The 26,783-nt window shown below is 43.6% G+C and overlaps 1 protein-coding gene across 1 annotated transcript; it reads left to right on the forward strand.

Annotated features, from left to right (window-relative positions):
- The first annotated feature begins 5,786 nt into the window (after positions 1-5,786).
- On the forward strand, positions 5,787-11,245 carry LOC123449365 (mannose-1-phosphate guanyltransferase alpha). The gene is made up of 15 exons (XM_045126568.1): positions 5,787-6,058; positions 6,159-6,256; positions 6,350-6,450; positions 6,557-6,635; positions 7,592-7,652; positions 7,774-7,820; positions 7,913-8,005; positions 8,182-8,272; positions 8,615-8,663; positions 9,582-9,698; positions 9,772-9,919; positions 10,054-10,146; positions 10,221-10,289; positions 10,741-10,783; positions 10,895-11,245. Exons 1-15 carry the CDS (start codon positions 6,001-6,003, stop codon positions 10,993-10,995), a joined length of 1,248 nt encoding a protein of 415 aa, XP_044982503.1. The 5' UTR covers positions 5,787-6,000; the 3' UTR covers positions 10,996-11,245.
- The last annotated feature ends 15,538 nt before the right edge of the window (positions 11,246-26,783 follow it).

Consider the following 26,783-nt stretch of genomic DNA (forward strand, 5'->3'; position numbering starts at 1 on the left):
TAGCCGCCTCCGAGGCAGCCATATACTCCGCTTCACATGTAGAATCTGCTACGACGCTTTGCTTGGAACTGCACCAGCTTACCGCACCCCCATTAAGAATAAATACGTATCAGCTTGAGTAATATCTTTTATGGTCATGCACCCAATGTGAGGGGTTTGTTCTTGTTGAATCTCGATAGTGATGACACACATATCCATAACATTGAGGCCAAAAGATGTGGAGTTGATAATGATAGCACCACTTTCTTGTGGCACTGCCGCTTAGGTCATATTGCTATAAAACGCATGAAGAAACTCCATGCTGATGGACTTTTGGAGTCACTTGATTTTGAATCACTTGACACATGTGAACCATGCCTCATGGGCAAGATGACTAGAACTCTATTTTACGAAACAACGGAGCGTGCAAGTGACTTGTTGGAGATCATACATACTGGTGTGTGTGTGTTGGGGAACGGAGTAATTTCAAAAAATTCCTATGTCACACAAGGATTTATCCATGGAGAAACCAACAACGAGCAATGGGGTAGAGCATCTTCATACCTTTGAAGATATCTAAGTAGAAGCGTTGCTAGAACGCGGTTGATGGACTCGTACTCGCAGCGGACTCCGATCTATGCACCGAACAACGGCGCCTCCGCATTCAACACATGTGCAGCCTGATGACGTCTCCAACGCCTTGATCCAGCAAGGAGGGAGGAGAGGTTGAGGGAGAGCTCCGACAGCACGACGACGTGGTGACGGTGGAGGTGCGTGGTACTCCGACAGGGCTTCGCCAAGCACTACGGAGGAGGAGGAGGAGGAGGAGGAGTAGGGCTGCGCCGAGAGAGAGAGAGATTGTGTCTCAAAACAGCCCCAAACCGTCCACTATATATTGGAGGAGAGGGAGGAGGGTGCCCACCTTCAGGGATTCCCACCCTAAGGGTGCGACAGCCCTAGATGGGAGGGCGGCGGCCAAGGGTGGACGCGCCCTAGGGTGGGCCTTGGGCCCAAAGGTGCCCCTCCACGCCTAGGGTTTTGCCCCACTCCACCCCTTGTGCCCCTTGGGCCCTTAGTGGTGGCGCACCAGCCCACCTAGGGGCTGGTTCGCATCCACTTTTGGCCCATGTAGCACTTTGGGGCTGGTGGCCCTTCCCGGTCGACCCCCGGAACCCTTCCGGTGGCCTCGGTACATTACCGGTGTCGCCTGAAACACTTCCGGCGACCACATCCTCACTTCCTATAGATGAATCTTTACCTCTGGATCATTCTGGAACTCCTCGTGACGTCCGGGATCTCATCCGGGACTCCGAACAACCTTTGGTAACCACGTATACTATTCCCATATAACCCTAGCATCATCGACCTTAAGTGTGTAGACCCTACGGGTTCGGGAACCATACAGACATGACCGAGACACCTCTCTGGTCAATAACCGACAGCGGGGTCTTTATATGTATATCATATATGTGATGTGAAGTATGTATATATGCTGTGAACTATATGTAAGTGTTGTGAAATAACATAAAATAAACAAAACAGTGACAATATGGGCTCTTTGCAGTCTGCCAGCTGATGTAAAGGGCTTTGCCATCAACTGGCAGACGACAAAGGGGCCACGTGGCAGATAGGTGTGCAAACTGGGGCAATAGGCGGCTGGCTCATATGGGTACTTTGCCATGTGTTGCCCCGGAAAGTAGACGACAAAGGTTTTAAAGAAGGCAGGCGACAAAGGTTTTAAAGAAGGCAGGCGACAAAGGTTTTAAAGAAGGCACACGACACATGTTTTAATAAAGCATACGGCAAAGAGCTTAAAGAAGGCAGACGACAAAGAACTCAAAGAAGGCACACGACAAATACTCCGTTAGCTACCTAACGGAGTAGTTGACTGTCGGCTGTCGTCTAAACAACTTTGCCATCCGCTTGCACCTCTCGCTGACGGCAAACCCCTTTGTCGTCCGCTTTGTCCAGGCAGACGGCAAAGAAGGGCCTTTACCGACGACAATAGCCGTAGAAGTTTTGCCGATAGGAGGCTGACGGCAAGGCCTTTGCCAATAGTGGAACACCCCTTTGCCGTCTGCTGTGGCAGACGACAAATAAGCTGATTCCCGTAGTGATGAGAAGGCATGCGCCGCGTCCGCTTCGCGTTTGCACTGACGTATTTCAGGTGCAATTTTGGGTTGACAATGGGTCCGCGCGGACGCGAAGCAAACATGTTTTGGGTTTGGATCATTGTATTGGGCCTTCATTTTATCCGCGACCCAAACAGACGCCGCGAACGATTTGAGTCGCTGCTGCGTTGGAGTTGTTGTAAAAACAAAAAAAACGAGTATTTTCATTTTCGGACTTGTCAAGTCCTTGACCAACGAACCCGAAGGAAACAACCATGTGAGGGAAGCAAAGGCCCAATTCTTTTGCACCTTATTTCAGCTTATTGTAAAAATAAGCAAAAAGCCCAAAAAGTACTCATTTTGGAAGGGGAGCTTAACTTATTTCCACAACCCATCTCTTCACAATGAAAAAAAGCTAGGCTAGACCAGATTTCCAGAGCTTGTGGCGACAATCACTTAAAAACGAAATGGTATATCCCTTTGCCCTCTCACTTGAACATAATTACGCAGGAAATGCCACCGCGCCCCTCCCGTGTACCAGCCCCAAAGGGGAAACGCTCCCAACGCCTGCGCCCCTGTCGTCCCTCCCCTCCCACGACTACGGTTTCCCCACCGCCGCGAGCCCCATCTCAAGCCCTTGCCCGCCGACCCTGCCTCAAGCCGCCGCCGGCCCCGCCTCAAGCCGCCGCCCACTGGCCCCGCCTCAAGCCCCCGCCCGTCGACCCCACCTCAAGCCGCCGTTGGACCCGCCTCAAGCCACCCCGGCCCGTGGACGTTCGCTTTCGAGCTTCGCCTGGATCGACATCGACCCCTTCTCCGCCTGGATCAACGTCGACCCCTTCTCCACCTGGATCGACACCGACTGCTCCTGGTACGTCGCTGCCGTCGTCATCGCACTGCCCTGAAGCCATGGCACCTAGTTTTTTTTGTCATGTCCAAGCTTCTGTCTGCTGTAAAAAAAGTATGAACGTAGGTGCTGCCACAGTACACATAAAGTGCAGGTAAATATCATACAATTACATTTTAGGGATATTGTAGACTTTTCATCAGAGAACTCAGAACATAAGGTGAGACAAAAGAACTAAATAACTTACACTAGATGACTTATTTCCACGACAACTTTCCTTGGGCTTATTCCCATTGCAGCATATGCATAAGCTGCACCTCAAAAGAACTGGCCCAAAAGCTCCTCCGTTGGTCGCCGCGCTGCGCCGGTGCCAGTACCCCGGTTCAACAAGACTGAGATCCACTGACTTCACGAACGCTGTGATTTTAGCCATCTAACCTGCATCCAAAACACATCCAACGGTCTATATGGGTCAGAGACAAAAACTTGAGCATTTAGCCATCTAATCTTCATTTAAAAAATTCAGTTAGTGACAATATTTGTATGCTAAATAGTTTAGTTAGTATGCTCGAGATGTAGGTTTACTTACATACCACTAAAATAAATCAGTTTCAGTTTATTAAAGTGAGTTATCTAGAAATTCTGAACCAAAATAAATTTTTTAGTGATATGTAAGTAAATTTACATCTCCAGCATGCTAACTAAACTATTTAGCATACAAATATTATCACTAATTGATTTTTCTGGATGAAGATTAGATGGCTAAATGCTTAAGTTTTTGTGTGTGTATCATATAGACCGTTGGACGTGCTTTAAATGGAGATTAGATGGCTAAGGGCAATTCCAATGGGACAACCCATTCCGTGTGCTCGCATCTGTTTGGGTCGGCGCGCAACGCGCCGACCCAAACGGACGCGCGTCCGCTTTTCGTCTGCGGACGACCCATTCCCGACCCATTTTTGAGCCGGATTTGCGTCGGCACGGACACGAGAAGAACACGCGCGCGCTCGCCTTCTCCTCCCCCCGGGCCCGCTGGTCGGTGGCACATTGGCCTCCCGCATCCAACAACAACCCTCGCCCCCTTCGTCGTCGCCGTCGTCGCCCATTTTTTCCGGTGACTCTGCCAGCTGCCGGTCGCGACCGCGACCAAGAAGCCGCCTCGCCGCCCCGACCAGATCCTCACCGGCACGCTCATCGGACGCCGGCCACTCCCTTCGCGGGCCATCTCCTTCGTCGACGCCCGTAAGTTGTTCGATAGTTTGCCAAGGTGCAAAATGGACTCCGCCAACGAGTTTTTTTCACAATTTCCTTTGCGACTTCGACGATTTGTCGTCCAATGACGACGAGGAGATATTGGCTGCCGTGTTGGTCCATCACCACCTCAATAGCCAGCGGCCGTTGTTCCGTGGCTTCATTCCGGGCCACCTTCCGGCGTTGAATCGCAACCGAGAGAGTGGGCATCTCCTTCTTTGGAAGGACTACTTTGATACAACAAATCTGTTGTTCAAACATCTGAAAATCCGCCACCGTTTTCGTATGAGTAGGCATCTTTTTAACTGTATTAGAGAGGGGGTGGTCGGCTACGATGACTATTTCGAGTGCAAAGAGGATGCCGTTGGAAAGATTGGTTTCTCCTCTTATCATAAATGCACTGCCGCCATCCGAATGCTTGCATACGGAGTGTCCGGTGATCTCATTGACGAGTACGTTCGTATGAGCGAGTCTACATGTCTAGAGCCCCTGTATAAGTTCTGCAAGGATGTTATTGCTGTGTTTGGCCCTGAGTACTTGAGAGAGCCGACTCTTGAAGATACTAGAGGCCGTGGCGTCTCAAGATTTCTGGATCTGGCACTCTTTCTTTGGCATGGACGGACCACACAATCCTATCAACGTGCTTCGGCGCTCGTCAGTGTTTGCTAGGCTTGCAGAAGGCAACAGCCTACCGGTGAACTTTACTATCAACGAGCACAACTACGACAAATGATACTACCTGGGTGACGGTATCTATCCTCAGTGAACCACTATTGTCAAGACAATCCCCGATCCTGTCGGAGAGAAGAGGAAAATATTTGTCCAAGAGCAAGAGAGTGCTAGGAAGGATGTCGAGCAAGCCTTTGGTGTTTTGCAATCTCGATGGGGCATCGTTCGGTATCCTGCTAATACCCGGAGCATGCAAAAACTGTGGGAGGTGATGACTCCTTGTGTGATCATGCACAATATGATCGTAGAAGATGAGTGTACGGAACGTCCGTACGATGAAGGGTTTCAGTTTCAGGGTGAGAATGTTGTGCCTGAGCATGGAGGGGCGACAACGTTTGAACAGTTCATCCAATTTCATCAATGACATGCGTGATTGGAAACTCACGTGTAACTGCAAAATGATTTGGTTGAGCATATGTGGGCTCATGTTGGAAATCAATAGTTGTATCTTCTTTATTCGTCTTGTAAAACTATGCTATTTTATTCGACTGAAACTATGTTATTTGACTATATGTTTGAATGCAAAAGCAATGCAAAATGAACTATTTGTTGAAATAGGGTGGCCAATCAACCACGCTGGCGAGTCGACGTGTTGGACACAGTGCCTGATTTATATATAAAACAAAACGGACGCTGGACAAACGACTGATTCAAACGAATAAAAAACGAACAAAATTACGGTCCATTTGGAATTTGGATCGCCCGGTTGGTTGCAGCCTTTCGCTAGATCTCAGTCCGGTTCAACGAGTCCAACGCACCACCACCCCCGCACCCCGATGCCGGATCGCGCGCACAGATCCCACCGGATCCAGGTGCGCGGAACCCTCCACAGTCCAGCAGCCGTACCCGTGTGCTGCAAACCCCGTAGAATCAGAGCCCACCATCGTCTCCAACCCAACTTCATCTCAGCAGCGCCAACAACACACGCGCGCACGCTCCCGCCTCGCCCCGCCCCGCCCCGCCCGTCATCGTCAAACCCCACGCTCCAAACGCTCCTCGCCCCCTCCGACTCCCCTCGCCTCAAATCTCACCAGTCACCGTTCCGCCAGTCTCAGCCCCGCCGCCGAGGCGCCGCGCGCAGCCATGGCCGGCTCCGAGCAGCGCGTCGTCGCCGTCATCATGGTCGGCGGCCCCACCAAAGGTACGCCGCAGATCTGTTCCCCCGCCCGCCATCCGGCGCGAACCCCCTCCCCTTCCGCGCGGCGCTTGTCTGATTGTCCGGTGGTTGGTTGGGTGTGCAGGGACGAGGTTCCGGCCGCTGTCGCTCAACGTGCCCAAGCCGCTCTTCCCGCTCGCCGGCCAGCCCATGGTGCACCACCACATCTCCGCGTGCCGCCGCGTATGACCCGCGCTCCCTCCTTTTCCTCTCTGCCTTCGCATTTGCTTGGTGGCTCGTGTCAGAATTGAGGCCTTTTCGATCCCGCTGCTGCAGATCCCCAACCTGGCACAGATATACCTCATCGGCTTCTACGAGGAGCGGGAGTTCGCCCTCTACGTATCCTCCATCTCCAACGAGCTCAGGATCCCCGTCAGGTTCGCTTCGTGCCCTCCCAGCCCTTCAATTCACTTACTGCCAGTTTAGGCGCGTCGGATTCAGATAGTGGTGAGCTGCCACTGACGGAGTTTTGCTTAATTCTAGGTACCTGAGAGAGGATAAGCCGCGCGGGTCAGCCGGAGGGCTCTACAGCTTCAGGGATTACATCATGGAGGATAGTCCGGTCTAATCTTGACCCATTTTCATCTTGATTTATTTATTTTGAAATGTGGAATTGAATTAGTCGTTTATCATTTGCCTTTATTTGTTAGTGTGGATTCTAGTGGGTTCCTTCAACCCGGGATATTTGAGTGGCGGTTTCTACTTTAAGACTGCTTTGGCTCGCATGATTCGAAAAACACAAGAATAGGGAAAGCTTAGGAATAAGATGTGATGAAATTTGGAATCCTACATGATAGAAGACACATAAACAAGTAATAGAAATTATTTGGTTGCACCGCAGAAAAAACACAGGAATTTTGCATAGGGACTGAATGGATGCCATAGTTGTCTCATAGACTCAAATTTCCAGGAGGTCTAACCTCTTGCTAGGAGTCCTATTGAATACTCCCTCCATTCCATAATGTAGTGTGTCCGTGCTTTTTGAGATTCAAGTTTGACCGTAAATTTAACCAACCCGGCGACTGCGGCGGGAGCAAAAATTATGCCATTGAATTCCATAATGTAGTGCGCTCGCGCTTTTCGAGATTCAAGTTTGACCATAAATTTAACCAACATGGGCGACTGCACTGGAGCAAAAATTATACGATTGAATTCGTATTGAAAAGAAGTTTTCAATGGTATATTTTTTGCTCCCGCTGCAGTCGCCCACGTTGGTTAAATTTACGGTCAAACTTGAATCTCGAAAAGCACGGACGCACTACATTATAGAATGGAGGGAGTAGTGTAGAAAAGCAACCCATAGGAATTTTTGAGGGACCATTTCTTTGAATCTAATGGACTGAACGGAAAAATTCCTATGTATTTAGAATCCTGCAAAATTCCTTTGTAATTCTCTAAACCAAAGAGGCCCTAAGAGATATGCAATTGCTTGGGTCTGACTGGCGTCTACTTTGCTGTGCTGGGTCAGATTAAGGGAACTTCTGCTCTCTAAATATCCTTTTGTTATGTTTTTTGCAGGCGCACATTGTTTTGCTGAACTGTGACGTCTGTTCTAGCTTCCCCTTGCCAGACATGCTCGGTAGGTTGCCAAGTAGCTGAAGTTGGGATTGTTCATTTCGTATTAGCATATTAACAATGTTTGCTTTGTTTGTTTCTGTTGGGCACTCATCACTAAATGTATCACCATCTCATCATTGCAGAGGCCCATAAAAAGTATGGAGGAATGGGCACTTTGCTAGTCAATAAGGTGTGAGAATATCATACTAGTAACTTATTAGCGATAACCAGAGTTCTATATAGTATTCTAATGCATAACATTATTCCCGAAATCATTCTCAGGTATCTGCGGAATCAGCTAACCAGTTTGGCGAGTTAGTGGCTGATCCTGAAACAAATGAACTGTTACACTATACAGAAAAACCAGAGACTTTTGTGAGTATGCATTGCTTAATTTTTTTTGTTTTGAGCGGGTGATTATTTGTTTATTTGGTTTGCTGTTGTATCCACTGGGAGACTTGTGCCTGCCTTAATTGGTTTTCAAATTATTTTGGCATAAGCAATGCTTCCTAATAATTAGCTTAGCTCTAATGCATTTTATGCATGTGTAGGTGAGTGATCTCATAAATTGCGGAGTCTATATATTTACTCCCAATATACTTAATGCAATCGAGGATGTCTTGAAACAGAAGAAAGATAGAGGTATTATGTTCATTTATATTACTTTTTTTTTGCCTTTTAAACTGCATGTAGTTTACACCCTTTTCTTCACCTTGCCATTAATTTTTGCATAATTTTGTTTTGGGCATGCTCCCACGAGGCATATTTTATTTTTGTTAGTGCCGCCATTCAAACCATTAGTCAAAGAGGTTTGACTGTTCCAGTTGACCTAAAATTCTGACAGCTTGGTGACATACAAATTTGAGAAATTAGATAAGTTCTAGTCAGTTAATAGCATTTTCTTCATTACCCTTGTTTTGTTTCTCCTATTGGTACTTCCTATTTACAGTACAAACTTTAATAACTCTCAATGCTAAATTTCAGCTAATTTGCGCCGTGTATCCAGCTTTGAAGCTCTTCAGTCCGCAATGAAGTATGCGTGTATCTCCTATTCATTTTCTTGCATATTTATTTGGGCTATTTGTTAGTTAATTTGCATTTGATTATTTTTTAATCCTGGAAACTGTTGGTACTATTTTAAAGAATATGATGTAGTATCCACCAAGTTAATGCATCACCAGGAAGTTGAACGTGAACATCGAGAGGTCTATCGAGTTTTTAAGCTCTATCTTGTAATGCAAATGTCTTGGAACTTCTATTTTCAAACATAACCATAATACTGTTGATCTTTTTAGCAAATCAAGGTCTCATTAGATGTGGATTAATTGTCCAGAAACAAGAATTCACTTTCATGATACTGTTATCCTTGTGATATGTTCGCAGTAATACTTTCATAATGAAGTGCTTAACATGTCTTCCCTGTTCTAAGTCATTTGCTGTACCTCCAAGATTTCCCTCTTATGTCAAATATAGGTAAGTTCAGGGCACATGGGTTGCTACGACATGATATCATCACAATAAAACCAATGTTTGCCATGTTTTCTGAAGTTGTCTTCTGGGATGGTCCTTTATTTGCTTGAAGGTGTCATGATCCTTTGTTTAGGTTCCGGGGGGATAGTGCATAAAAATATAAAATCATAGAATATGGCTGACACGGCTATCATATCAATTCAGCAAAAGAAAATAAATGGGTAGGAGGACTAATTGACCATCATACTGTCCTTGCTGCTTTTGTAGAAGAAATTATATATTTTTTTCTATTGGTGTTGGCCTGATCAAGGGCCTGTCTCTAGCATTTCTATGTCGAAGCATACCCGTATTCTTTGCAACACGGCTATTTTGTCTTTTCGCTAGTTTTTCCAAGAAATCTGTACAAAAATGGTAGAGCTTCCATTAAGGTGATCCCAATGTATTTATATGATGCTGAACATCTTGTGTTAATTGTCAACAGGGCAATTCCAGCAGATTATGTTAGGTTAGATCAAGATATCTTATCTCCTCTAGCAGGAAAGAAGGAACTTTACACATACGAGACACTTGATTTTTGGGAACAGATCAAGACTCCAGGGTAAATATAGTTCTTGACAGTGCTCTTTCTAAACTTGGAATTGTTGATTGACCAGAATTGCATCTTTGCATAGGATGTCTTTGAGATGCTCTGGTCTATATCTCTCCCAGTTTCGCCATACCTCTCCTCATCTCTTGGCCTCTGGAGATGGCAAAAAGGGTGCCACTATTATAGGTGACGTGTACATCCATCCATCTGCAAAGGTTCACCTAACTGCAAAGGTAACATGTGGTTCTTCCACATATTTTGAGTAGATTGCGATATACCATGGTATCTGATATCCTTGACATATTTGTTTATAACATATGAGTAGTTAGTGATGGTTTTATCTTTTCTATATTCTACCCATATACAGATTGGCCCCAATGTCTCAATATCAGCAAATGCACGCATTGGAGCAGGAGCCAGGCTTATCAATTGCATCATTCTGGATGATGTTGAAATTATGGTTAGTCTTCTCTGTTTAGCAAGTGATAATCGACATCTAGGTACCTGTATCTCAGATAATTCCTTTGGTTGCAGGAGAATGCAGTTGTTATACATTCAATAGTAGGGTGGAAGTCAACAGTAGGGAAATGGTCACGTGTACAGGCAAGATTTTCTATACATGGCTTACCTACCCTATTAAAAATTACGTTAACCCTCATTTTCAACTCCTTCATCCTCTAGCATCTATACAAAGCTTAGAGCCTTCCATATTCCAATTATTTCGAGGTTTCTGTTCTAATCCAATTTGAGAAGCAAGAATACATCTTTGATCTTAGGTTTGAGTGAAATGAATATACATGCGAATATGTGATCTTATGTAGATTTTATCACTGTTTATGCTTCTCTCCACTGTACACACCTACTGTTTGTAAAATAATATTTATGGTTCTGTCATCTGTGCGCAAAATTACTGTGATTTTGCTGAAAAGAAATGTTACTTCTGTTGTGATCTAAGTTTGCCGTAACATGCTTCTAACGATGATACAATTATGTATCCTGCTAATCCAGTCTTCTCTGGGTGCATTACTTAACAAATTTACTCTTCTGAATACAGGGTGAAGGTGACCACAATGCCAAACTTGGTATCACCATTCTTGGTAAGTGCCTGCCTAGATGATATCTTGTTACCTTCCCATAAAGATCTTGTGGTAATATGCTTTACATAGGGATAGTTCTTGTGCTTGATTTGATGTGCTATCTAAATACAGGTGAAGCCGTTGATGTTGAAGATGAGGTAGTTGTAACTAACAGCATCGTGCTCCCAAATAAAACTCTCAATGCCAGCGTGCAAGATGAGATCATCCTATAATATCCATTGCACAACACATATCTTTATTAAATCCTGAATAAGGTCTTCATACCAAATATGTAATTTTCCTTCTTTTTCTTCTTCTTTACCCCCCTCATGTATGCTTCCATTAGATTGGGGTCATTAGTCTGTACAAGGCATGTGATGTGATATTGGTGTAATTTTGTTTAGCATTCTGGCATCAAGTTCACTGGTGTAGAAATTGTACAAACAGATCACAGCACTTCTATTGAGAACTGACATTTTGTTATGTGGATCTATTGTGAGTAGTTGCTGTACTTTGAGATGCCAATCACCTTTCATGGCAACTGTTTTACTGCTGAGGATATTCTCTTCTGAATGTAAAAGTTTCAGCTAAAGTACGTACTGTAGAAAAGTTCTTGCAGTGGGACTCTCCATCTAATATTTAGAACGGAGGGAGTATGTTATACAAACTAATTATGGCATCCAGGGCCGGGCCGGCAAAATCCGGGCTCTGTGCAAAACTAAAAAATGGGGCCTATGTCATTCAAATTTAGAGATTATGCATCGATTTTTGGCAATTAGATGAACTGTCCTAACTCACCTAGTTTTATGTGCTATCTGGTTGAACTGCTATACTGTAATTTTTAGCCGAGGCAAAAACCAATCTCTAACAGAGTAACGATCCTGTTAAAAATTAATTAGAAAATTAAGAATTAGAAGCACGAACCAAAGTTAATCGAAAAGAAGGACTCGCTAGCGGCAACCGGTAGGTTAAGTGTTTTGAACACGTCAATCACCCAGAGGATGGAATCATCGAAGCCATGAAGCACGTGGACACCGGAGTCGGTGACGGATGGATATGAGTATCCGATGAGGCGACGAGTCTGAATTTTGAATTTTGGGAGAGGAAGGCAACAACGGTTCGAGAGGCGGAAAGACCGATCCCATTTCCTGTAGCAATACCATCACGCCGACGCAATTGTTGTGGTTTCCCGATCGATCAACTCTAGTACTCCACGATGTCCTTGTTTTTTAGACCGACGTGCCGATCACAATCTTTTTTTTTTAGGGATGAACATCTACTTTATTCATCAAAGTCCACATGGAGTGGATACATCTTTGGTCGTGGGACACGCCAAACCAGACGCGACGGCCTGGACATCTAGAAAGAGCAAATTTAGCTAAACTATGCGCATCTACATTAACATCTCGGCGTTCATAGGAAAACATAGAATGAAAAGTTACAGCTTTCATATTTATCTCACTGATGATTGCACCATATCTTCCTCTTGCTCTTCTGTTGATGTCTGAGACTACCTGTTGGCAATCAGACACTATACTGATGTTACTGATGTTGAGATCTTCAGCAAGGGAAAGGGCTTCACGGCACGCCAGGGCTTCTAGTGTTGCCGGATCGAGCATACCTTCGATGACCAGCGCCGAGCTACCCAAGAAGTTACCGCCTTCGTCCCTGCATACAACAACAACATCGCCTCCTCTCTCCGGCATAACTCCAGCGTCGACATGGATCTTGTAGAAACTTGGAAGTGGCCGCTTCAACTTTCCAAGCACCGCCCGGGTGGCTGCACCAGTGTGGCTGGTATGGCGAGGGGTTTGTCGAATGATGCCTAGATCATCAGTGAATCTCTGGACAAACATATTTGTAGCTTGGGAACTCTGGAAGATTCCTTCATGGATGGCCTTGCGTCGAGCATGCCAAATGGACCAGAGAATAATGGTCATGAGCACAAAATTTTCATGTGACAACATCTCCATCAGCGTGAACAACCACTGCTTGGAATTAGGCTCTGTGGTTTCTATCATTTTATGTGTTAGCTCTTCATTGGATAAAGCCCAAACACTCCTTGAAGCTGAACATTCGAGGAGTGAATGTCTCCATGAATCATGGACTCCACACAAGCCGCATTGGTTGGAATGAGACATGTGTCGATGCGCTCGAACGTCATTTGTAGACAGGGAGTGTTTGGAGAGTCTCCAAAGGAACATACACACCTTGCTCGACACTTTAGTTTTCCATAGTGACTTCCATGCTCCCTCTTCTGCCCTTGAGATGGATGGTCCGACATCACCTTCCAACCATTCCTCCCTCCTCTGTCTTGTAGCAACCAACATGTTGTAAGCTGATTTGACTGAGAAAATGCTCCGCTTATCGTAATGCCATGCCCAGAAGTCGGATAAGTTCCGTGTGCAAAGCGGTATGCCCAAGATAACCTAAGCATCCATTGGCATGAATGTTGATTGAACAAGTTGTCTATTCCAGGATACCGTCACGTTGATGATTAGCTCGGAGACCAACACCGGCAGGTTAGGCACCAGACACTCGTAAGACGAAGCATCTCATCACACAACAACTAGTTGTGAGCCCAAATCTTAGTTGAAGACCCGTTACCAATGCGTATCAACCCTTGTTTCAGGGTATCTCTACCTTCAACAATTGCTCTCCACACCTGGCTAGGATGACTTCCTAGTTCAGCCTACAGAATGTCAGAATTTGGATAGTATATGCTCTTCAACACTCGTGCACTTAATGTATTTGTGTTTTGCAGCAAACGACACGCCTGTCTGGCCAACATAGCTAGATTAAAAAGTTCAAAATCTTTGAATCCCAAACCTAACCATGCCTTTTGGTCGAGTCATCGATTTCCAGGAAACCCAATGCGGTTTTATTTTCCCTTCCTTGCTTCCCCACCAGAACTTTCTGATTAGCATATTCAGGTGTTCACAAAGCCCTCGTGGTAGTTTAAAACAAGGCATGTGAAAGAACATGGATGTCGCCTAGAGGGGTGGGGATGAATAGGCACTTTAAAATAATTATGGTTTAGGCTTGAATAAATGCGGAATAAAACTAACATTTAATTTGTCAAGCACAAAACCTAAAACAACTAGGCTCACCTATGTGCACCAACAACTTATGCTAAGCAAGATAAACAACTAAGTGATATCAAGATATATAACAAGAAACAATATGGCTATCACAAAGGAAAGTGCATAAGTAAAGGGTTCGGGTAAGAGATAACCGAGTCACGCAGAGACGACGATGTATCCCGAAGTTCACACACTTGCGAATGCTAATCTCCGTTTGGAGCGGTGTGGAGGCACAATGCTCCCCAAGAAGCCACTAAGGCCACCGTAATCTCCTCACGCTTTCGCACAATGCAAGATGCCGTGATTCCACTAAGGACCCTTGAGGGCGGTCACCGAACCCGTACAAACAAGGTTGGGGGCAATCTCCACAACTTAATTGGAGGCTCCCAACAATACCATGAAGCTTCACCATAATGGAATATGGCTTCGAGGTATCCTCAGATGCTCGGGGCAATCTTCACAACCTAATTGGAGACCCTGACGCTTGCCTGGAGCTTTACACCACAATGATTGAGCTTCAAGGCACCACCGAGCTTCTAGGACGCCAAAGCACCCAAGAAGAACAAGCTCTAAGGTACCAAGCACCCAAGAGTAATAAGCTTCTCAAACTTCACTTCCACGTATCACCGTGGAGAACTCAAACCGATGCAACTAATGCAATGGCAAGAACACACAAAGTGGTCAAGTCCCTCACACTCAAATCCCTCCACAATAACAAAAGCTATGGAGGAATATGAGAGGAAGAACAAGAAGCTCACAAAGAACTCCAAGATCAAGATCCAAGGGGTTTCCCTCACATAGAGGAGAAAGTGATTGGTGGAAATGTGGATCTAGATCTCCTCTCTCGTTTCCCTCAAGAACTAGCAAGAATCATTGGAAGGATTGAGAGTTAGCAAGCTCTAAGAAGATCAACAATGGGGGAAGAACGCGAGCTTAACGGATAGGAAACAATTGAGGAAGAAGAGCCCCCTTTATAGTCTTCCCCAAATCGAACCGTTATGCACTCAATTAGTGCACGAGCGGTAGTACCGCTCAGGCGAGCGGTACTTCCGCTGGAATGGAAGTTTCAAGGAAAAACATGCAAACGACAAAGATCTCGGGTGAGTAGTGCCGATGGAGCGGTACTACCGCTCCCCCAAGCAGTACTACCGCTCAAAATGTAAAAAGACCCTGAAGATGCCAGAAGAAAAATATAAGAGGAAGAGAGGCCGGCAGGGGAGGGTGGCAGTGTGACGCCCTCGATTCAATCGTACGCTAATCATACACGCAAATGCGTACGATAAAACTCAAGGACTCACGGGAAGATATCACAACACAACTCTAGACACAAATAAAACAATACAAGCTTTATATTACAAGCCAGGGGCCTCGAGGGCTAGAATATGGAAGCTCGATAAACACACGAGTTAGCGGAAGCAACAATATCTGAGTACAGACATAAAACATGGGGTGCCTTAGATAAGGCTAGCACAAAAGATACAACGATCGAACGAGGCGAGGCCTCCTGCCTGGGAACCTCCTAACTACTCCTGGTCTTCAGCGGCCTCCACGTAGTAGTAGGCACCGTCGGGGTAGCAGTCGTCGTTGGTGGGATACTCCATCTCATGGGCTCCATCATCTGGTCACATCAACGGATCAAGGGGGCAAAGGGGGAGCAAAGCAACGGTGAGTACTCATCCAAAGTACTCGCAAGTCTTACATCAGAACTATGCTAATTATGCATCAGTATCAAAGAAAGGGGGGGGGGGTTATAAGTGGACTGACTGCAGCAATGCGAGAAAAGAGAGAGAAGGGCCTAGTCCTATCGAAGACTAGCATCTTCAGGGTCTTGCAGCAATAGACGAGAGTAGAACAGGTAACACAATTAATAGTCATATTGTTGCAGCAATATTAATATGAGGTCACGCCCAGAGGTCCTCCCTCGACTCCCTGCGAGGAAGCAATCCCGGAGCAACTATTCCAGTTAAGTAACAGTTGTAGTTGTATAAGATCAGGGCACTACTCCAAGTCGTCCTGTAACCGTGGAAACGACTATTCGAATAGATAAGTTCTTCCCTGCAGGGGTGCACAACATATTCCCCGACGCGCTCGATAACACTCTGCCCGGACACACTTTTCTGGGTCCTGTCCGGCCTCGGAATATCGACACGTCGCAGCCCCACCTAAGCTCAGCAGAGAGGCCAGCCCGTCGGTCTAACTCCTAAGCACAGAGCATTCATGGGCCGACTTGCCCTCCGCGCTCCTGCACGATGCGTGGGCGGCCGATGTTACTCCTAGCACCCCTTAATACAAGAGAGATGCATCTCGGGACCACTCGGGCGCGCGCCGCTCCATCGCTGACGTCTGAAGAGCTTCGGCTGATACCGCGATGTCGAGTACCAATAATTCTTCCCACGCAGACGATTAGTGTGTAATAAGGTCTTCCGACCAACCCAGATCAAATACCCAAATCCATTATCATTTTAATTAAGCCATCGACACAACCACGCGGAAATCCAGCCGCCTAACAATTATTCATCAATGGTCCGAGTAACATGGTCAAGTAACTGTGTGGTTGTAACATCAGGGGGAATCCGAGGTATCACCCTCGTTGGATTCCGAGCGATGTAACCGTCAAGGTGGACCTAGAGGAATCACCCTCGGGGGTCCCACACTTGAGGGGTTGATGTCACTATTATGCTAGCTAATAGAGACACTATCTGCCCTGTGGGAATTGTGAGAGACGTAGAAGTCCTGTGTGGTAAGACGAAGTATCCTACTGATTTCCTCGTCCTTGCTACTGCAAAAGATAGCTTTTGTCCCATCATATTTGGTAGACCCTTTCTCAACACTGTCAATGCTCATATTGATTGCATTGAACAGACTGTCACTGTTAGTTTTGAGGGTGTGTCTCAGGAATTTAACTTCTCCAAGTTTGGAAGACAACCCCATGAAAAAGAGTCGTCTGGTAGGGATGAAATCATTGCTCTTGCCTCTATTGACCTGCCTCCTACAGATCCTTTAGAGCAACATCTGCTTGAGCATGAAAATGATATGCATATGGATGAAAGAGATGAAATAGATAAAACTGTTTTAGAACAATATCCTATTCTTAAGAATAATCTACGTGTTGAACTGCTTGGGATCCTCCCCCACCAAAGGGTGATCCTGTGTTCGAGCTAAAACAGTTACCAGATACACTTAAGTATGCCTATCTTGATGAGAAGGAGATATATCCTGTTATTATTAGTGCTCACCTCTCGAATCATGAAGAGAAGAAGTTATTAAAAACTTTGAGGAAGCACCGTGCTGCTTTTGGATATACTCTTGATGATCTTAAGGGTATTAGTCCCACTCTATGTCAGCACAAGATTAAAACCGATCCTGATTCCAAGCCAGTTGTTGATCATCAACGGAGATTAAATCCTAGGATGAAAGAGGTCGTGAGAAAAGAAATATTAAAGCTTCTCGAAGAAGGAATCATTTATCCTGTTGCTCATAGTGATTGGGTAAGTCGAGTGCATTGCATACCCAAGAAGGGATGTATCTCCGTCGTTCCTAATGATAAGAATGAACTAATCCCGCAGAGGATTATTACTGGCTATAGGATGGTGATACACTTCCGGAAACTGAACAAGGCAACCAGGAAAGACCATTATCCTTTGCCGTTTATCGACCAAATGCTAGGAAGGCTATCTAAACACACACACTTCTGCTTTCTAGACGGTTATTCAGGTTTCTCGCAAATACCTGTTGCACAATCTGATCAGGAGAAAACCACTTTCACCTACCCCTTCGGTACCTTTGCTTATAGACGTATGCCTTTTGGCTTATGCAATGCACCTACCACCTTTCAAAGATGTATGATGGCAATATTCTCTGACTTCTGTGAAAAGATTGTTGAGGTTTTCATGGATGATTTCTCTGTTTACGGTTTTTCCTTTGACGATTGCCTCAGCAATCTTGATCGAGTCTTAGAGAGATGCAAATATACCAACCTCGTCTTGAACTGGGAGAAGTGCCACTTCATGGTTAATGAAGGCATCGTCTTAGGACACAAAATCTCTAAGAAAGGCATTGAAGTTGATAAGGCTAAGATTGATGCAATTGAGAAAATGCCTTGCCCCACAGATATCAGAGGTATACGAAGTTTCCTAGGTCATGCTGGTTTCTATAGAAGGTTCATTAAAGACTTCTCTAAGATTTCTAGGCCTCTTACCAACCTCTTGCAGAAGGATGTTCCTTTTGTTTTTGATGAGGATTGTGAGGAAGCTTTCGAAATACTTAAGAAGGCCTTGATAACGACACCTATTGTTCAACCACCTGATTGGAACTTGCCCTTTGAAATCATGTGCGACGCTAGTGATTATGCTGTTGGTGCTTTTCTAGGACAAAGAGTTGACAAGAAGTTGAATGTCATTCACTACGCTAGTAAAACTCTAGACAGTACCCAAAGAAACTATGCCACTACGGAGAAGGAATCTTTAGCAGTCGTGTTTGCATGTGAAAAGTTCAGATCTTATATAGTTGACTCCAAAGTCATTATTCACTCTGATCATGCTGCTATTAAGTACCCTATGGAGAAGAAGGATGCTAAGCCTAGGCTAATCATATGGGTTCTCCTGCTACAGGAATTTGATTTGCACGTTGTTGACCGAAAGGGTGTTGATAACCTTATAGCAGATAACTTGTCCAGGCTAGAGAATGTCCTTGATGACCCACGACCTATTGATGATAGCTTTCCTGATGAGCAATTGAATGTCATCCGCACTTCACATAGTGCACCGTGGTATGCTGATTACGCAAACTATATCGTAGCCAAATACATACCACCCAGTTTCACCTACCAGCAAAAGAAGAAATTCTTCTTTGATTTGAGACACTACTTTTGGGATGATCCTCACCTTTATAAGGAAGGAGAAGATGGTGTTATTAGACATTGTTTGCCTGAACATGAACAGGGACAGATCATGCAGAAGTGTCATTCCGAAGCCTACGGAGGACACCATGCTGGAGATAGAACTGCTCATAAGGTATTGCAATCAGGTTTCTATTGGCCCACTCTCTTCAATGATGCCCGTAAGTTTTTCTTGTCTTGTGACGAATGCCAAAGAATAGGGAACATAAGTAAACATCAGGAAATGCCTATGAACTATTCGCTTGTCACTGAACCATTTGATGTCTGGGGCTTTGATTATATGGGACCCTTCCCGAGTTCCAATGGGTATACTCACATCTTAGTTGCTGTTGATTACGTCATTAAGTGGGTAGAATCTATCCCCACTAGAAATGCTGATCACCACACCTCTATTAAGATGCTTAAAGAAGTCATTTTCCCAAGATTTGGAGTCCCTAGATATCTGATGACTGATGGCGGTTCACACTTCATTCATGGTGTTTTCCGCAAGATGCTCGCTAAGTATGATGTCAACCATAGAGTTGCATCTCCTTATCATCCTCAGTCTAGTGGTCAAGTGGAGTTGAGTAATAGGGAGATCAAATTGATCTTACAAAAGACTGTCAATAGATCTCGAAAGAATTGGTCTAGGAAACTTGACGATGCACTATGGGCTTATAGGACTGCTTATAAGAATCCCATGGGCATGTCGCCGTATAAAATGGTTTACGGTAAGGCCTGTCACTTACCTCTTGAGCTAGAACACAAAGCTTATTGGGCGATCAAAGAGCTCAACTTCAATTTCAAACTTGCCGGTGAGAAGCGGTTGTTTGATATCAGCTCATTAGATGAATGGAGGGCCCAGGCATATGAGAATGCCAAGTTGTTCAAGGAAAAGGTTAAGAAATGGCACGATAAAAGAATACAAAAACGTGAGTTCAATGTAGGTGATTATGTCCTGCTATACAATTCTCGCTTAAGATTCTTCGCAGGCAAGCTTCTCTCTAAATGGGAAGGTCCCTACGTTGTCGAGGAAGTATATCGTTCCGGTGCCATCAAAATCAATAACACGGAAGATAATTTTCATAGAGTGGTAAATGGGCAAAGAATCAAGCATTATATCTCTGGTACTCCCATAAATGTTGAGAGCAATATCATCAATATCATAACTCCAGAGGAGTACATAAGGGATGTTTATCAGCCTGTTTCAGACTCTGAAAATGAAGAGGTATGTGTTTCGGTAAGTAATTGGACTCCAAAACTTTTCCAGTAGGAAATTTTCTCCGTTTTGGAATTTATGGAAAAATAGAAAATAAAAAGCAGTCCGGAGAGCGCACGAGGCGGCCACAAGCTTGGTCGCCGCGGCCTGCCCCCCTGGCCGCGGCGACAGGGCTTGTGGGCACCTCGTGTGCCTCCCGGACTCCGTTTTCTTGCGGAGCACTCCTTCTGGTCAAGAAAAAAATCGTTATATATACGCCCGAGGGTTTTGATCTCCGTATCGCGTAGTTTTCCTCTGTTTTTGTTTCGAGCCTGTTGTCTGCCGCAGATTTAGAGCAAAGATGACTCAGGAATCTGTTGGGGAGAATAATCTCCCTCAAGTTCATGAAGAAGTAGATGCTGATCTGAAAAGAGTAGAAGTCACAGAAGCCAGGGACAAAGCAAAGGAGAAAACCCAAGCTAGGGAGGAAGTTCAACCTATGTTCAACATTGAAGACGTTGAAGGAGTGGATTTTCCCCAACCCTTCCTCCACGTGCTGTCTCCATCCTTGATTGAATTCTTGAGGTTTTGTGAAACAACTCGTGCTCGCAATATTTCCCTTTCTCGTGAAGTTGTTTTGCTGGAGAATCATGTCGCAGATCTCCAAGGTATAAATCAAAGATTGATAGCTCTCTTGGAATCAAAGGCAAAGACTCCACCATCATCACCACCAAAGGAAGACAACTGAGCATTGGTATGGGCAATTCCCTTGGCTTTTGCCAAGCTTGGGGGAGTTGCCCTCGTATCGTATCACTTTTATATCTTTTGATTTTACCTTTGTTTTAGTTCTTTCTTTTACAGTTTTTACTTCCTTCTCTTAGTGGAATAAGTCTTTAGTGTTTAGTTTGAGTCTTTTGCCTTGTGTCTCCCCCGATGTATTCGAGCTTGCGAGCTACATAATAAAGAGTATCTTAGTCAAGGGCTTTGTTTTGTGCCGTGATCAAAAGTATGAAAAGAACGATAGCATGAAAGATCATGAGATGATCTTATGGAAAGTGATAGCTTCACATATAACAAGTATGATGATTGAAACTTGTTGAGAATAGACCAACATAGACCCCAATCATTGTTGCAATTAATAAGAAGCAATAAGGAAATAGAGGTTCACATATAAATATATCACCTTAGACACTTTTTACAATTGTGAGCACTCACCAAACTATTACATGCTTAGAAGTAGATGTTGGACAAGGAAGACAACATAATGAATTGTGTTTGCTTGATTCCAAACAATGTTATATGATTAGAGATCCCTTAGCATGTGACGATTGCTTCCACCTCATATTAGCCAAAACTCCCGCACCAAGTAGAGATAGTACTTGTGCATCCATAAACCTTCAAACCAGTCTTGCCATGAGTGTCCACCATACCTACCTATGGATCGAATAAGATCCCTCAAGTAAGTTGTCATCGGTGCAAGCAATAAAAAATGCTCTCTAATATGTATGATATATTAGTGTGTGGAAAATAAGCTTTATACGAACCTGTGATGAGGAAGACATAAAAGCGACAGACTGCATAATAAAGTTCTTTATCACAGGAGGCAATATAGAGTGACGTTCCTCCGCACTAAGAGGACACACATCCAAACCTCAAAAGCGCATGACAACCTCTGCTTCCCTCTGCGAAGGGCCTATCTTGTACCTTTACTTTTTGCCCTTGAAAGAGTCATGGTGATCTTCACCAATTCCTTATTTCTCCTTTATCTTGGCTACCGTCATATGCTTGGGAAAGATCTATATTCATATATCAACTTGAAGATGAGTACTTATGCTTTATTATTGTTGACTTTACCCTTGAGGTAAATGGTTGGGAGGCAAAATTATAAGCCCCTATCTTTCTCTGTGTCCAACTGAAACTTTGATACCATGAGTACCACATGAGTTGTAACAATTGTGTAAAACAAAATAGATGATTGAGTATGTGAATTTGCTTTACAAGCTCTTACTTTGATGTTATGATAAATTGCAATTGCTTCAATGACTATGGACTATTGTTGGCTACTTCTCGGTAAGGTTTTTGTTTCATACTTTGCTTTGTGACGGAATTGTTACTTTCCCATAAGAATCTTTATGATATATTGCTGTTCTATGTGTGATCATGATGCCCTCATGTCCGTATTATGTTTTATCTACACCTTCATCCCTAAACTTGTGGACATGTTTATGGATCTTGGTTTTCGCTTGAGGACAAGCGAGGTCTAAGCTTGGGGGAGTTGATACGTCCATTTTGCATCATGCTTTCATGTTGATATTTATCGCTTTATGGACCGTTATTATACTTTGCGGTACCATACTTATTCCTTCTCTCTCTTATGTTGCAAGGTTTATTTGAAGAGGGAGAATACCGGCAGCTGGAATTCTGGACTGAAAAAGGAGCAAGTCTAAGTCCTCTATTTTGCGCAACTCCAAATGCCCTGAAAATCAACGTGGAATTTTTTGGGAATATATAAAAAATATTGGGCGAAAGAAGTGCCAGAGGGGAGCTGCCAGGGGCCCACAAGCCTGGTGGCCGCGACATGCCCCCTTGGCCGCGGCAATAGGGCTTGTGGGCACCTTGGTGGCCCACTAGCCCCCCTCTTCTGCTATATGAAGGGTTCCGTCCGAAAAAATCAAGGCGGAGCTTTTTCGTGGATTCTCCGCCGCCACGAGGCGAAACTTGAGCAGAACCAATCTAGAGCTCCGGCAGGACGATCCTGCAAGGGAAACTTCCCTCCCGGAGTGGGAAATCGTCGCCATCGTCATCACCAACACTCCTCTCATCGGGGGGACTCGTCTCCATCAACATCTTCATCAGCACCATGTCATCTCCAAACCCTAGTTCATCACTTGTAACCAATCCCCGTCTCGCGACTCCGATTGGTACTTGTAAGGTTGCTAGTAGTGTTGATTACTCTTTGTAGTTGATGCTAGTTGGATTACTTGGTGGAAGAGTTTATGTTCAGATCCTTGATGCTACTCATTACACCTCTGGTCATGATTATGATTATGCTTTGTGAGTAGTTACTTTTGTTCCTGAGGACATGGGATAAGTCATGCTAATAATAGTCATGTGAATTTGGTATTCGTTCGGTATTTTGATATGTTGTATGTTCTTTTCCTCTAGTGGTGTTATGTGAACGTCGACTACATAACACTTCACCATATTTGGTCCTAGAGGAAGGCATTGGGGAGTAGTAAGTAGATGATGGGTTGCTAGAGTGACAGAAGCTTAAACCCCAGTCTATGCATTGCTTCATAAGGGGCTGATTTCGATCCACTAGTTTAATGCTATGGTTAGACGCTGTCTTAATTCTTTTGTAGCGACCCGACTCAAAACGAGTCAAGCCTCTGTATATCTGTACCATCCCTGGATCAGTATGCCGGCACACACAGTACATCAATGTATATATCAAAGTGCAATCACATGTAAATAACGTAAAACTGATATATACCTCAAAATCTCAGCGGAAACTGTCAAAGGGAGTGGAGTCCCAATAAACACCAACGGCAGGTTGAGTGTAGACCGTAACCCTGAATCATACTCTTACTCGTCGAAGAAAATATATGCAACATAAGACATTGCAGCCGTGTAGGTCAGCATATTGAATATGCTGGCAAGTCACAAAAGAGAGGGGTAAAAATATCATCTATACTATATGCATATATGACAGGTGGGGCTGTAAGTTTTTAGCGGAAAGCAAAGTTTTCTCCTACAACAAGAGAGGGGCTAAAAGAAAAGTATTACTACGTTGTTGGTAGTTAATGAGATGGTTCCGCCAACCAGTTCTCATACCCAAGTTATCTTTATTACCCACATCAACTATATACAATGATGTTGAGAATTCCTGATAGTTTCAGTTCCTTTGGCTCAAGTTATCCATGACCGTGGACACGGCTAATCGATTAGGTTTGACTACTCTGCAGAGTCTTGCACACGTTCCCCACAAGATTTGATCGCCTCCGAGTATGTCCTCGCACTTCAGGGTGTTTGAAGACCGGATGATCAAAACATGGTCTTTCAACGGGTCCCTCTGATCCCCTGTCGGTGCCATCCAATCCTACCGTTCTTCGACATCTGCTAGCACCGCCTGTCCAGAGTCGCCACATTGTCCAACCAAGCCAGAGCCCATAATGACTTGTGGCTGTGCAGGTAAGCCCTGGGTGAAGCTTTCCGCAAGATGTCATGGCGCTTCTCCATGCATCCCGGGTCGTCCACTGGTTTCTCCAGGGAGCCCATCTAAACCATCCTTCACCCAGAGGTATATTTCGTTCTGAGGTCTTGCAAGTCTTTGAGTCATCAGGTCTTGATTATTAAGTTTCTCACAACACTCATGATAAACGCTCAACCAAACACCGTCTACTAGGAGCATAGCAAAATAACGTCCTGGCCAAAGTAACAAGGGTTTAGGGGTGCCTATCATAACATACTACTCAATAACCAAAGTTTCCAAGTACCTACTTGCATGCAATGGGTGAAGAAGGTTGAAACTAATGCAATAAAACCATAGGTAAAAATATGATCAATGTGGACTTGCCTGGTATTACTTGATGAAGATAGTCGCTCTCATAATCCTGATAATTCTACTCGCCACACTCCGAGCAATCTATCGTAAACGAATAGCATTCAATAAACATTCATGCCAAGAGGAAGAACCAAAAGAACATAAGAACAAAACATGTCTTGGTACAAAATACAGACATACCAAGATTTAATAAGAAAAGATAGGGCCTTATGGTGTTGTAAAAGGAACGGTGAAAGGGGTCAACTCAAAAGAGTCAAAGGATGATCAACTATCGCTATATAAGCTCGACTTGCATACACTACGGAAGATGATAAAAAATATTGGGAGAACAACATGAATGTTGTTTGACAAATAGTATAAGACATAAGAATTTATTTGTAGAAAGAATTTCTTGAAATGGAGCACTACAATGCAAGTTATAGCGAATTGAAGTATGAATAGAATTTTAATTCCATAAAGGTCAAAAGTATTTGAATTGGAGCATGGTTGTTATGAATAGAAAGTACATAACACAAGTGTTTAGGGGCAAAAGAAATCAATGGAAAAGGTGCTACTGTTTGCAAGGTAGGATCAAATGAATGTTCGAATACAAATTTGAATCGCTCAAATTTGTAAGGTTCAAAGGTCAAAACTAATGATGCTACTGGATATAGGAGATCAACATGAACATGTAGAAAAAAAGAATTACTAGATTTGAAATAGCGGATCAAAAGATACAAATAGTTCAATATAACATTGAATCAGCTTAGAACGATGTGAACACTTTTGGGCACTAATAGATAAATCTGATTTGATCAAAATTATAAGTTGAAAAGTTAAAACTAATGATACAAACGGTAAGATTACTTTGATACGAAACCGACGTAATTGGATTCATCTAAAACGGAGCTACAGATAAAAAGATATGATCAAAAGAAGTTTGAATATGAATCTGAACAAAATTCGAAATTTCAAAATTTCAAAAAGTTGATATGATAGGTCACCGGATAGGTGGGATCAAGACAAAACTCTAGGCGTTGGTTTCATCTAATTTGGATAAACGAGTAAAAAGTTATGGCTATTTGAAAAATCAAGGCCAAGCTGTTTTACGAAAGAAAAGTGCTATGTCTAAAAGAATTCTAGTACTAATGTATAAATACGAAGACTAATTAATATATCTAATTACTCTACCGTATACTAGTGTAGGAATACTAGTCTAGAAATAATAAACTACGGGAGTATAAAAAAATACGAAGAAAAATACCTTTAGAATGCAGAGAAGAGATAATTCCAAAGAGGAGACGACTTTGAGAAATCCCGCCGAAGGGAAGAGAATATTTTTATTTAATAAACCTAGTCAAACCAAAAGATTGATTTAACCCGAAATAGATGATTTTTGGATGCTCCTATAGGTCTATATTTATAGGTGGAAAGAAGGTCTAAAAGTCATAGGTAGGCAATGTGGGACTAAACATAGACGAAAAGAAGAGAAAAGGAGGGACCAAATGCCCATGGGCTAAGTAAATTTCGGCCAGCCTACACGCAAGTCCGGCCAACCCATTTTCTTCCCTGGATGAACAATGTTTCTTGGTGAATAGTGTCTTTTTTATTTTTGAAAATAAACAGCGAAAAAAATATAAATGAAATTAAGAGAATATTTTATATAGTCATATTATATATCAAAATTTTCAGAATAAAATTTGCTACAACATGAACATTTTATTTTTCACAAAATAAAAACTTTATAAAATTTTATTTTTTTAAAATTCAATAAAATCAAAATTTTGTCTTTAAAATTTTTGGCACTATTTTTCTTCCGACTTTTATTTTTTTGGCGGGTGTCATGTTACCTCCTCTCTTTCTTGCTTGGCAACTATATTGTCAGGAAAAAAATGGTGGTTGAAATATTGTGCCAAAAATAAAATTCAAATCAAAAACCAAAGGAAAAAAAATCAAATGCCACATTCATTCAAATTCTTTCTAGTTGAAGAAGTCATGTTATCTTCTCTCACTGATTTTAAATGGATGAATTTGAATTCAAAAGAAAATGGGAAGTCATTTTATTCCCTCTCATTTAAAAGTTTTAAAAAAGTTTCAAATTCCACTCAAGTTTCATTCACTCAAACAAACAAACGATGAATCTAATAATTATATTAACATTCCAAAATTTATAATTTTGGGATGTTACAAACTACCACACTTAAAATGAATCTCATCCTCGAGATTCGAAGAGGCTAGAAAGAAAAGGTTTAGGTTTTGGAGGTCTTCTAACAAATCCAAGATCCTGCAAAGTGGGGTGCTACCACACTTAAAATGAGAGT

Source organism: Hordeum vulgare, chromosome 4H, assembly GCF_904849725.1.
Source record: "Hordeum vulgare subsp. vulgare chromosome 4H, MorexV3_pseudomolecules_assembly, whole genome shotgun sequence".
NCBI lineage: Eukaryota > Viridiplantae > Streptophyta > Magnoliopsida > Poales > Poaceae > Hordeum > Hordeum vulgare.